Below are 13,303 nucleotides of genomic sequence, written 5' to 3'. Positions count from 1 at the left end.
GAAAGCCCAACGGGGGCCACGTGGCCAGGTGCTGACCTGTGCCATTGGTGGACGTGATGCTGATCATGCTCTCAGGCAGGGTCAGGGCCAGCAATCTCAGCAGCTTCTCCACTATGGCCATCAGCTCCGTTGCAGCCTGGTGTCTCCACTCCATGCTCTCGCTCTGCTGCCCAACCACATTTATCCCCTTCTCCAGAATGTCCAAGAAGCCCTGGCCAAGCAAACGTAGGGGGCGTTGGTGTCACAGTGCCTGAGCCCCCCATCCCCAGATTGCTAGTCCTCCACTGCCTTCCCACAATCCCCCTGAAAGGAAAGACAAGTTCTCCTGCAATTGACATTGCTGCCTGGGAGGTCAGACTAGATGATCACAATGGTCCCGTCTAGCCTAGGAACCGAGGAGAGCCAGTTTCTTGGGCACAGAGCCCCCTGGAGAGGCAGGCATGGGAATTTCTGGGCAGTGCTGCTGTTTATCTCCTGTTCCAGATGCTGCATTCCTATCTATCGCCCTTAGATTAGATCCGAGTAGGAGCAGCGATTCCTCCCCCTAATGGGAACAAACCCAGCAAGGCCCCGAAGTTTGGCTTGGCACCTTCAGCTGCCTCTTCACAGGCTCAGCGCTCTGAACCTTCATCTGCTTCAGCTCCTCCAGTGCCGCCCTGCAGAGGCTTCCTGCCTGGGCCTGGAAGCTCCCCAGGAGGTTCTGCAAAACAAGCCCCAGGCCTGGCTCAGGAAACGAGATCACAGAATCGCAGCCCACCCCGTCCTGAGAGGATCCCTCGGCTCAGAAGCCAGGCGCCAGAGGGAGCGTGGGCAATGCCCCATCTGGCCCCAAAGGGGTGCCCAGTGTTTGCAAAGGATGGCAGGGGAAGGCGGTTGCAAGCTAAAGCGTGTTGCAGCAGCCTGATGTTGCTGATCCTGGAGGGTGAGAATCACCCTGGGGGCAAGGCCTAGGCCTTGGCTGGACTGCAGGGGCTCCCAAGGACTGGCCACTGGCTCTTTGCCCAGGGGTGAGTTTGGCCCCAGACTCCTCGTTGGGCGAGATCAGTGAAAAGTAACGTGGCACGTAAAGGGGAATCGGGGTCTATTCCCCGCCCCCCCCGGGGTCTGTGCCCCACTCACCTTGGCTTCTGCAGAGTTGTTATCATCCAGCAGCGTTGGGCAGGTGAGCTCTGGAAAGGGAGGAGGAGTGAGGGATGGGCCGGGGGAAATGTGAGGTCTGGCTGGGTAGGTGCATGCATCAGAGCCAGGCACAGAGAGCAGCACTCATTCCCTCCAGCAGGGGGCGGCAGGGACACAGCCCATGTCAGTGATATGGGTGTAATAGATCCCCTCCCAGCAGGGGGAGCAGTGACCCTCCCCCCCCCCCCACACTCAGCCCCACACATGTGCGCAGCCCCTTCTCCCCATCCTCTGCCCCCAAGCCGACCTCTGTGAAAGGGACCCTCCCCCCCCGCCCCGCCCTAGGGGGACTGAACCGCAGTGGGGTGGGGTGAGGGCTATGGAATCAGCCCAGCCTTATCTCCCCGCAGCCGTGCGTGGTTTTGGTGTGTGTTGGGGGTGGCGGGGGAGAATCCAGCAGGGAGCCCTGGGCTGGCCCCACAGTGGCCTCTATCTATTCTATCTGCTACCCAAGATCCATAAACCTGGAAATCTTGGACGCCCCATCATCTCAGGCATTGGCACCCTGACAGCAGGATTGTCTGGCTATGTAGACTCCCTCCTCAGGCTACCAGCACTCCCAGCTATCTTCGAGACACCACTGACTTCCTGAGGAAACTACAATCCATTGGTGATCTTCCAGAAAACACCATCCTAGCCACTATGGACACAGAAGCCCTCTTCACCAACTTTCCACACAAAGATGGACTGCAAGCCGTCAGGAACAGTATCCCCGATAATGTCACGGCAAACCTGGTGGCTGAACTTTGTGACTTTGTCCTCACCCAAAACTATTTCACATTTGGGGACAACGTATACCTTCAAGTCACTGCTATGGGTACCCGCATGGCCCCACAGTATGCCAACATTTGTATGGCTGACTTAGAACAACAGTTCCTCAGCGCTTGTCCCCTAACGCCCCTACTCTACTTGCACTACATTGATGACATCTTCATCATCTGGACCCACGGAAAAGAAGCCCTTGAGGAATTCCACCATGATTTCAACAATTTCCATCTCACCATCAACCTCAGCCTGAACCAGTCCACACAAGAAATCCACTTCCTGGACACTATGGTGCTAATAAGAGATGGCCACATAAACACCACCCTATACTGGAAACCTACTGACAGCTATGCTTATCTACATGCCTCCAGACCACATCACACGATCCATTGTCTACAGCCAAGCTCTAAGATAGCATTTGCTCCAATCCCTCAGACAGAGACAAACACCTACAAGATCTCTATCAAGCATTCTTAAAACTACAATACCCACCTGCTGAAGTGAAGAAACAGAATGACAGAGCCAGAAGATTACCCAGAAGTCACCTACTCCAGGAGAGGCTCAACAAAGAAAGTAAGTCACCTACCGCCCCCCACTAAAACCTCTCCAACGCATCATCAGGGATCTACAACCTATCCTGAAGGACGATCCATCACTCTCACAGATCTTGGGAGACAGCCCTGTCCTTGCTTACAGACAGCCCCCCAACCTGAAGCAAATACTCACCAGCAACCACACACCACACAACAAAAACACTAACCCAGGAACCTATCCTGGCAACAAAGCCCGTTGCCAACTTTGTCCACATATCTATTCAAGGGACACCATCATAGGACCTAATCACATCAGCCACATCATAAGAGGGGTCATTCACCTGCACATCTATCAATGTGATATATGCCATCATGTGCCAGCAATGCCCCTCTGCCATGTACATTGGCCAAACCGGACAATCTCTATGCAAAAGAATAAATGGACACAAATCAGACATCAAGAATTATAACATTAAAAACCAGTCAGAGAACACTTCAACCTCCCTGGTCACTCAATTTCAGACCTAAAAGTCGCAATTCTCCAACAAAAAAACTTCAAAAACAGACTCCAATGAGAGACTGCAGAACTGGAATTAATTTGCAAACTATTTACCATTAACTTAGGCTTGAATAAAGATTGGGAGTGGATGCGTCATTACACAAAGTAAAAACTATTTCCCCATGAAGAAAAGGAGGACTTGTGGCACCTTAGAGACTAACCAATTTATTTGAGCATGAGCTTTCGTGAGCTACAGCTCACTTCATCAGATGCATACCGTGGAAACTGCAGCAGACTTTATATACACACAGAGAATATGAAACAATACCTCCTCCCACCCCACTGTCCTGCTGGTAATAGCTTATCTAAAGTGATCATCAGGTTGGGCCATTTCCAGCACAAATCCAGGTTTTCTCACCCTCCACCCCCCCACACAAATTCACTCTCCTGCTGGTGATAGCCCATCCAAAGTGACAACTCTTTACACAACGTGCATGATAATCAAGTTGGGCTATTTCCTGCACAAATCCAGGTTTTCTCACCCTCCACCCCCCCACCCCCATACACACACAAACTCACTCTCCTGCTGGTAATAGCTCATCCAAACTGACCACTCTCCAAGTTTAAATCCAAGCTGCAGTTTCCACGGTATGCATCCGATGAAGTGAGCTGTAGCTCACGAAAGCTCATGCTCAAATAAATTGGTTAGTCTCTAAGGTGCCACCAAGTACTCCTTTTCTTTTTGCGAATACAGACTAACACGGCTGTTACTCTGAAACCTATTTCCCCATGCTAATTCTTTCCCGCAACTGTTACTCACACCTTCTTGTCAACTGTTTGAAATGGGCCATCTGATTATCACTACAAAAGTTTTTTTCCTCCTGCTGATAATAGCTCATCTTAATTGATTGGTCTCGTTACAGTGTGTATGGTAACACCCATTGTTTCATGTTCTCTCTGTATATATATCTTCCTACTGTATTTTCTATGGCATGCATCTGATGAAGTGGGTTTTAGCCCACGAAAGCTTATGCCCAAATAAATTTGTTAGTCTCTAAGGTGTCACAAGTCCTCTTTGTTTTTTTTGCTGATACAGACTAACACGGCTGCCACTCTGAAACCAGTGGCCTCTAGTGGCCACTAGGCACAGACTATGCCCCCTACTGCCATCTTCCCAGGGCAGAGAATCCAGCCAGGCAGCAGGAATGCAGGCACCGCTGGGGGGGAGAGACGCCCGGCCCCTGGCAGCCCTGCTCACCCCCTCCCCGGCCTGGCCCCTGCTCTGCTCCCAGAGCCAGACATGGGCACGCTGGTGGCTGTGGCTCTAAGGCAACCAGAAAGACCCCAGTGGACAAACAGGCTGGGCTGGGGGGAGGTGAGGGCCTGGAGGCTGAGCCCTCCCCTGCTAGGGCTGAGACCCAGAGGGACCCCGTCCGTGGGGAGCAGCGGGGCTGGTGCACCATCCCAGACCAGTTCCCAGCTCGCTGCCCCCTTGGACAAGACCTCTGCCTGTGTAACCCCAGGCCCTGCCCAGCCCCCCCAGTTGCCCCCTCCATGTCCCCAGCAGCAGGACCCACCTTGGCACGGGGTCGTGTTCCTGTTGGAGGGGACGTAGCCGGCCCGGCACTCACACCGGTAGCTCCCATTAGTGTTGATACACGTGGCGTTGGGGCCGCAGATATCTGGGGTCTTGCGGCACTCGTCGATGTCTGAGAGGGGAAAGCGGGGGGGGGTGTCACACACAGCACGGCTGGGGGCGCACTGGGGGCGAATGACCACGGAGTCACCCCCCCACCGATTGCAGGGGGCGAGGTCTGTCGGTCAGTCTGTCTGCTCCATCTAACCCCCCCCCTTCTATTCTCCTTTCTTCCCTGCTATTTGCAGGGCCCCAATCCCTGCGGCGCAACCCCTCCCTCACCCCCAGACCGGGGGGCCCAACCTTTGCCAGACCAGGACCCTGTGATCTCCCTGCACCAGCCCTGAGAGAGCGGGGTTAAGGCGGGGGGCCGATCAGCCAGTTAAGCTGCAAAGGGGAAGCGACTTACAGGGCGCTAGCTAGAAGGAAGCTCGCCTGGGAGGGGGGGCTTCTATAGAGCCCGAGGGCTGGGCCCAGTGGTGGGGGCCTGAGGCAAGGGGGGCTAGGAAGCCCCGAGGAGGGCTAGGAGCCCCGGTGAAAGGGTTTCGCTGGCAGGCATAGGAGAGAGGGGTCTGATTTTAAAAGGCTCCCCCAGCACGGGGATCACAGCGTGACCTGGCCGGACGGCCGAGACACGGGGCAGCCACGACTCCAAGAGAAGAAAGGGGGAGCTGAACTGCAGCTAGTTGCCAGAAGCGGGAGCCACGCTCAGCGTTACAGACCCCAGCCCAATGGCTCCCCTCCCGGTTTGGGATATACCCAGCACCGCCCCTCCCATGGAGCACTAGGAGAAGGGTGCGTGGGCTGCGCTCAGGGGCATGCAGGAGAATTGGGTGGTGTCCCTTTTATCTAGTTTCTTTGCTCTCTGGTGGTGCTCACAGGGGTCTATGGCAGAAGCCCACAGACCCCCGACATTTGGCCAGGCCCTGCACGGCTGGTAAAGTGGTTGTTTAGAAGCCAGCTGGATCCAGGGGATCCCCCTATTCCTAACTTTGTGCAGTGAGAAGCAACCTGACAATGTCCATTCCCGGACCCTGCTGTGACCCGCAGGCCAAGGGCCCCACGGGCCAAATCCACCGAGCCCTCGGACGGATGATGCCAGCTTGACACTCGCTGCCGATCCGGCCTGTGGAAACTGAAGCCGGAGGAGACCTGCCCAGCCTGACCCCCAGCATAGCCGCAGCCGGAGTCGCCACCCAGCGGTTCACCGATCCGGCCCCAAAGGGAGAGGACTTTACAGCCCTCGCTGGCTCCTGGGGCCTTTCACCACTGTGGAGAGTCTGATCCGACAGACGGGCCCCGCCCTGCCCGGGCGCAGAGAGCTCTGCTGTGATCTACCCAAACGCTGGAGGGCCGAGCGCCCGCCAGGCTGCCAACGTGGGTAGCACCAGCTGCCGGGCAAAGGGGGATATACGGGGGACGTCAGAGCTCCGTGGTGCAGCGGGGTCACTCGCCCCGTGCAGGGAGTGGGGGTTTCTACCTGGAGACCTGGCTTGTACGTGCAGAGACTCACTCATTCCGGCCAGCCAGCCCCTGAGGAGCCTGCAGTCCTGTCTGGGGCAATGAGAGGTGGAGAAGCAGAACTGGGACGAAAACCCCTTAAAGTCAGTGGTGCTGCACCAATTGACACCACTGGGCTCTGGCCCCCGCTTTGTGGCCATTTCACAGACAGAAGCACTGAGTTCTGGCAATGCATGGGGGACGGGCGCATCGTCAGTCATTCTCATGACCGATTCTCCCGGAAATCCCAGCCAGGAATGAGTGCTGGAATTCGACACTGCTGGAGGGGAGAGACGCCTGGCTCCTGGCAGCCCTGCTCACCCCCTCCCCGGCCTGCCCCTGCTCCACTCCCAGAGCCAGACATGGCCATGCTGGTGGCTGTGGCTCTGAGACAACCGGAAAGACCCCAGTGGACGGACAGGCTGGGCTGGGGGGAGGTGAGGGCCTGGAGGCTGAGGTCCCCTGGACCAGGGCGGAGACCCAGAGGGACCCTGTCGGTGGGGAGCAGGGGGGCTGGTGCCCCATCCCAGACCAGTTCCCAGCTCGCTGCCCCGTTGGGCAAGACCTCTGCCTGTGTAACCCCAGGCCCTCCCCAGCCCCCCGAGGTGCCCCCTCCATGTCGCCAGCGGCAGGACCCACCTTGGCACAGGGTCGTGTTCCTGTTGGAGGGGACGTAGCCGGCCCGGCACTCACACCGGTAGCTCCCATTAGTGTTGATACACGTGGCGTTGGGGCCGCAGATATCTGGGGTCTTGCGGCACTCGTCGATGTCTGAGAGGGGAAAGCGGGGGGTGTCATACACAGCACGGCTGGGGGCGCGCTGGGGGCGAATGACCACGGAGGCACCCCCCCACCGATTGCAGGGGGCAAGGTCTGTCGGTCAGTCTGTCCGCTCCATCTAACCCCCCCCCTTCTATTCTCCTTTCTTCCCTGCTATTTGCAGGGCCCCAATCCCTGCAGCTCAACCCCTCCCACACCCCCAGACTGGGGGGCCCAACCTTTGCCAGACCAGGACCCTGCGATCTCCTCCCTGCACCAGCCCTGAGAGAGCGGGGTTAAGGCGGGGGCACCTGAGGCAAGGGGGGCTAGGAAGCCCCGAGGAGGGCTAGGAGCCCCGGTGAAAGGGTTTCGCTGGCAGGCATAGGAGAGAGGGGTCTGACTTTGAAAGGCTCCCCCAGCACGGGGATCACAGCGTGACCTGGCCGGACGGCCGAGACACGGGGCAGCCGCGACTCCAAGAGAAGAAAGGGGGTGCTGAACTGGAGCTAGTCACCATAAGGGGGCGCCACGCTCAGCTTTACAGACTCCACCCCAATGGCTCCCCTCCTGGTTTGGGATACACCCAGCACTGCCCCTCCCATGGAGCACTAGGAGAAGGGTGGGTGGGCTGCGCTCAGGGGCATGCAGGGGAATTGGGTGGTGTCCCTTTTATCTAGTTTCTTTGCTCTCTTGTGGTGCTCACGGGGGTCTATGGCAGAAGCCCGCAGACCCCCAACATTTGGCCAGGCCCTGCACGGTTGGTAAAGTGGTTGTTTAGAAGCCAGCTGGATCCAGGGGATCCCCCTATTCCTAACATTGTGCAGTGAGCAGCAACCTGACAATGTCCATTCCCGGACCCTGCTGTGACCCCCAGGCCCAGGGCCCCACGGGTCAAATCCACCGAGCCCTTGGGCGGATGACGCCAGCTCGACACTCGCTGCCGATCCGGCCTGTGGAAACTGAAGCCGGAGGAGACCTGCCCAGCCTGACCCCCAGCATAGCCGCAGCCGGAGTCGCCACCCAGCGGTTCACCAATCCGGCCCCAAAGGGAGAGGACTTTACAGCCCTCGCTGGCTCCTGGGGCCTTTCACCACTGTGGAGAGTCTGATCCGACAGACGGGCCCCGCCCTGCCCGGGCGCAGAGAGCCCTGCTGTGATCTACCCAAACGCTGGAGGGCCGAGCGCCTGCCAGGCTGCCAACAGGGTAGCGCCAGCTGCCGGGCAAACGGACGTCAGGGCTCTGTGGTGCAGCGGGGTCACTCGCCCCGTGTAGGGAGCAGGGGGTTTCTACCTGGGGACCCGGCTTGTACGTGCAGAGACTCACTCATTCCAGCCAGCCAGCCCCTGAGGAGCCTGCAGTCCTGTCTGGGGCAATGAGAGGTGGAGAAGCAGAACTGGGACGAAAACCCCTTAAAGTCAGTGGTGCTGCACCAATTGACACCACTGGGCTCTGGCCCCCGCTTTATGGCCATTTCACAGACAGAAACACTGAGTTCTGGCAATGCATGGGGGACGGGCGCATCGTCAGTCATTCTCATGACCGATTCTCCCGGAAATCCCAGCCAGGAATGAGTGCTGGAATTCGACACTGCTGGAGGGGAGAGACGCCTGGCTCCTGACAGCCCTGCTCACCCCCTCCCCGGCCTGCCCCTGCTCCACTCCCAGAGCCAGACATGGCCATGCTGGTGGCTGTGGCTCTGAGACAACCGGAAAGACCCCAGTGGACGGACAGGCTGGGCTGGGGGGAGGTGAGGGCCTGGAGGCTGAGGTCCCCTGGACCAGGGCGGAGACCCAGAGGGACCCTGTCGGTGGGGAGCAGGGGGGCTGGTGCCCCATCCCAGACCAGTTCCCAGCTCGCTGCCCCGTTGGGCAAGACCTCTGCCTGTGTAACCCCAGGCCCTCCCCAGCCCCCCGAGGTGCCCCCTCCATGTCCCCAGCGGCAGGACCCACCTTGGCACAGGGTCGTGTTCCTGTTGGAGGGGACGTAGCCGGCCCGGCACTCACACCGGTAGCTCCCTATAGCGTTGATACACGTGGCGTTGGGGCCGCAGATATCTGGGATCGTGCGGCACTCGTCGATGTCTGAGAGGGGAAAGCGGGGGGTGTCATACACAGCACGGCTGGGGGTGCACTGGGGGCGAATGACCACGGAGGCACCCCCCCACCGATTGCAGGGGGCAAGGTCTGTTGGTCAGTCTGTCCGCTCCATCTAACCCCCCACCTTCTATTCTCCTTTCTTCCCTGCTATTTGCAGGGCCCCAATCCCTGCAGCTCAACCCCTCCCACACCCCCAGACTGGGGGGCCCAACCTTTGCCAGACCAGGACCCTGTGATCTCCCTGCACCAGCCCTGAGAGAGCGGGGTTAAGGCGGGGGACCGATCAGCCAGTTAAACTACAAAGGGGAAGCGACTTAGGCTGCATGCAGGGCGCTAGCTAGAAGGAAGCTCGCCTGGGAGGGGGGCTTCTATAGAGCCCGAGGGCTGGGCCCAGTGGTGGGGGCCTGAGGCAAGGGGGGCTAGGAGCCCCGGTGAAAGGGTTTCGCTGGCAGGCATAGGAGAGAGGGGTCTGACTTTGAAAGGCTCCCCCAGCACGGGGATCACAGCGTGACCTGGCCGGACGGCTGAGACACGGGGCAGCCGCGACTCCAAGAGAAGAAAGGGGGTGCTGAACTGGAGCTAGTCACCATAAGGGGGCGCCACGCTCAGCATGGCTCCCCTCCTGGTTTGGGATACACCCAGCACTGCCCCTCCCATGGAGCACTAGGAGAAGGGTGGGTGGGCTGCGCTCAGGGGCATGCAGGGGAATTGGGTGGTGTCCCTTTTATCTAGTTTCTTTGCTCTCTTGTGGTGCTCACGGGGGTCTATGGCAGAAGCCCGCAGACCCCCAACATTTGGCCAGGCCCTGCACGGCTGGTAAAGTGGTTGTTTAGAAGCCAGCTGGATCCAGGGATCCCCCTATTCCTAACATTGTGCAGTGAGCAGCAACCTGACAATGTCCATTCCCGGACCCTGCTGTGACCCCCAGGCCCAGGGCCCCATGGGGCAAATCCACCGAGCCCTCAGACGGATGACGCCAGCTCGACACTCGCTGCCGATCCGGCCTGTGGAAACTGAAGCCGGAGGAGACCTGCCCAGCCTGACCCCCAGCATAGCCCCAGCCGGAGTCGCCACCCAGCGGTTCACCAATCCGGCCCCAAAGGGAGAGGACTTTACTGCCCTCGCTGATCCTGGGGCCTTTCACCACTGTGGAGAGTCTGATCCGACAGACGGGCCCCGCCCTGCCCGGGCGCAGAGAGCCCTGCTGTGATCTAGCCAAACGCTGGAGGGCCGAGCGCCCGCCAGGCTGCCAACAGGGTAGCGCCAGCTGCCGGGCAAAGGGGGATATACGGGGGACGTCAGGGCTCCGTGGTGCAGCGGGGTCACTCGCCCCGTGCAGGGAGTGCTGTTTTCTACCTGGGGACCCGGCTTGTATGTGCAGAGACGCACTCATTCCGGCCAGCCAGCCCCTGAGGAGCCTGCAGTCCTGTCTGGGGCAATGAGAGGTGGAGAAGCAGAACTGGGACGAAAACCCCTTGAAGTCAGTGGTGCTGCACAATTGACACCACTGGGCTCTGGCCCCCGCTTTGTGGCCATTTCTCAGACAGAAGCACTGAGTTTGTGGCGACACATGGGGGACGGGCGCATCGTCAGTCATTCCAGCGGGCTGGGGGAAGCGGTCGAGCCACTGCGGAAATGGCCATGACCGATTTCCCGGAAATCCCAGTCAGGAACAAGTGCTGGAATTAGACATTCTCCTGCTTATTAATCCAACATTTCAGCCATCCAATGAGGAAGCAGAGAAAGACCATGGGGTTAGAGAACCAACTGTACAACATCAGTGACAAGTTTTCGGAGGAAACCGTTTGCTAATAAAATCACAGACATTTATCCACCCAAACAGTTGAAGGGTCGGCTGATGAACGAGCAGGCTTGGATCAGCAGGCAGAGCTGTTCTGCTGACTCCCCTTGCGTTCAGATCAGCAGTGGCCTATCAGTCACCATGCTTAGGAACAGATGGGTGGCGGCCATTCCTGAGGAAGTAGGGGCAGGGCCACAGAAGAAAGCTAAGCTCTCCCTGATATTTATCCATAACGCTTTTGCTTCTCACAGAAATCCTTGTAGCTAAAATCCCTTTCGCCTGGACACCAGCAAACAAGTCAATCAGCGGCGAGAGTCAAGATCACTCATGGATACTTCCGTTGGGCCGTGCTCCAGCAGCTCCTTCTCAGACTCCCGTTCTCTCTCTTTCCTGTGACAGCGTTTTGCTATTTCCCACCACACCTTTTCCCTTTGGTCGTTATTTGCATAAAGGCAGCACCCAGAGCGCTGCACATTCACTGCCATAAAGAGCTTCTAGTCTAAATAGACAAGAAGTGGGAGAGAAAACTGAGGCACAGAATTGCCCAAGGACACCTAGCAGTAACAGAGCTGGGACTAGAACCCAAGTCTCCCGAGTCCCAGTCTCATACCCTACCCACTAGATCTGTCTCTTTCAGCTTGTTTCCTCCATAGAAGGCCAAGAATGTGTCTCCCCTGCCTCGCCATGCAGATTTTACCCTCTGCTCCCCGTCACTGAGAGGAGCTTTGTGTCGGGAGTGCATCAGGGCTGGAAAAAATCCCTTGTTCCTTTGGCAGGAAACTCAACTTTTGCTCCATTGTTAAACTTCTTGGAAGGCAACGGGCCTACGCCATGTCTGTGAGGGGGCTTGTATGTGCCAGCCTCTAGCGAAGGCCATTGAGCAATGGAACAAGGAGAGAGCAAGTTTGTCCGGAGTTACTCCCTTAGCTCCAGCAGCTGCGCTGTGTGCTTTCAGCAGACAAGTCCTGGGTTTGATTCCTGCTAATGACCCAAGCTGGTTCCTTGGTGATGCCAGCTCCTTCCCCAGCCTTAGCAGCTGCTGAGGGTTAGGTTAATGGGGTTCCAGAAATTAATGGGCTTTCTGAGTCCAAGCTCTATTAAAGGTTGTCCAACATAGAGTCCTCGGCTCCGTCTCAGCTCAGTTTGCTTTGCAAAGACCTGACCTTCCCCTCCTCAAAGCTCTGCTATGAAAGAGCATCTTGGGCTCTGATTGCAGCTGCAGGTTTGGGGGGATGTTGCAGCTTCTAATGGCGTCCCCAATGCCCTACGCTCGAGCCTCGGTGGAATTAAGCAACATGGCGACCTTCAGTCCCTGGGCTCAGTTTCCAATTCGTAAGACAGGCTGGGAGTCAGAACAGACACTTTGCCCGGGTGTGGCGCAGAGAAAGAGTGAGACCTCAGGGCAATCTGGTTAGTTTCACCCTCCCTGCATGCGGGTTAGTTTCAGAGGTCCTGGGTAAGCTCAGTGGCCGTGCATTAACAGCATCGCCAATGCCAAGCAATCAAGAAAAGCCCCAAACCCTGAGCCAGGCTGCAGAAAAGTCACGAGATTTTTTTTTTAAAAAAAATCTCCCGATTTTTAAACCAATCCATTTGATTTTAGCCAAAAGTGGAATCACGTGACTCTAGGTGGGGCTTTAAGGCAACATCACACTTTAGCAACACTGCAGAGAAGCCAGAAACATCATGCCTTTGCCACGACTGTTCCCAGCTCCTGTTGTACCTGTGCAGATCTTAGAGGTATCCCTTTGACTCTTCCCAAATCCCCAACTGCATTTACACCTGTAACTCCCTGGCATGTTGATGCAGTTCCCATGGGGCTGACAGACTGTGGTGTTTCGCTGGCACTCGTCAATGTCTGCAAGGAGAGAGAAAGCGCTAGGTCAGGCTGATCTAGGAGCTGTACCTTGGGCACTGGGGTGACGCTGCTGGGGGATAATCCAGCCGTCCGAAATGCACCGTGCTCTGGGGAGACGGGGCTGGTTAGAGCCAGGAGTTCAGTTACTGGGTCAGCGAACGGGAGCAAGTTGGCTATTGTCCGGAATGAGCCGCTCCAGCTGGGAAGGGAAAAGCAGCCCCGCCAGGACACGTGCCTGCTGCTCGCTAAAGCTATCAAGCGGATCTGGCGATGCCCAGTGCCGCAATATCAGTGCAGATGGCAATGCCTGAATGAGCTGTCCGCCCCTGGAAGGGACAAATGGGGAGCTGCTTTGGGGAAGGGGATAGAGAACAACATGAGGGCTAGTCTAATGCCTTGATATCAGTCAATGGGGTGACCCCCTCTGCAACCCATGAGCTGCCCTGGGCACCCCCTTGCACAAAGGACAGTGCAGAACCAGAGGGGGTTCAGGGAGAGGCAATGAGAATGATCGGGGCCTGGAAATGCCCTCTACAGAGAGAGATTGAAAAGACGGACTGTCAGTTTAGAGTGAACGTAAGAGGGGATGTGCTAAGAGTCTATACGTGACTGACGGGGATAGAGAAGGGAGATGGGGAGCTTCTGTTCTCCCCATCTCATAACACGAGAGCAGGGG

The 13,303-nt window shown here is 57.5% G+C and overlaps 1 protein-coding gene across 6 annotated transcripts in view; it reads right to left on the bottom strand.

Moving 5' to 3' along the window:
• The window catches only part of ADGRE5 (adhesion G protein-coupled receptor E5), a 47,450-nt gene that overhangs the window by 7,654 nt on the left and 26,493 nt on the right, over positions 1–13,303 (bottom strand). For 3 of the 6 annotated variants that reach the window (XM_073318205.2, XM_073318204.2, XM_073318207.2), the window contains 7 exons: positions 12,493–12,627; positions 8,822–8,953; positions 6,752–6,883; positions 4,554–4,685; positions 1,120–1,169; positions 590–700; positions 37–211 (listed from right to left, as the gene is read on the bottom strand). In XM_073318205.2, coding sequence (XP_073174306.2) covers positions 37–211; positions 590–700; positions 1,120–1,169; positions 4,554–4,685; positions 6,752–6,883; positions 8,822–8,953; positions 12,493–12,627 — 867 coding nt within the window. The remainder of the gene's footprint in view (positions 1–36; positions 212–589; positions 701–1,119; positions 1,170–4,553; positions 4,686–6,751; positions 6,884–8,821; positions 8,954–12,492; positions 12,628–13,303) is intronic. The other 3 variants (XM_073318206.2, XM_073318208.2, XM_078849731.1) reach the window with 2 other exon arrangements.

This window comes from Lepidochelys kempii, chromosome 20 (genome assembly GCF_965140285.1).
Source record: "Lepidochelys kempii isolate rLepKem1 chromosome 20, rLepKem1.hap1, whole genome shotgun sequence".
Taxonomy (NCBI): Eukaryota; Metazoa; Chordata; order Testudines; family Cheloniidae; genus Lepidochelys; species Lepidochelys kempii.
Note: the sequence above shows the minus strand (reverse complement) of the source record. Positions and strands in the feature narration are given on the sequence as shown.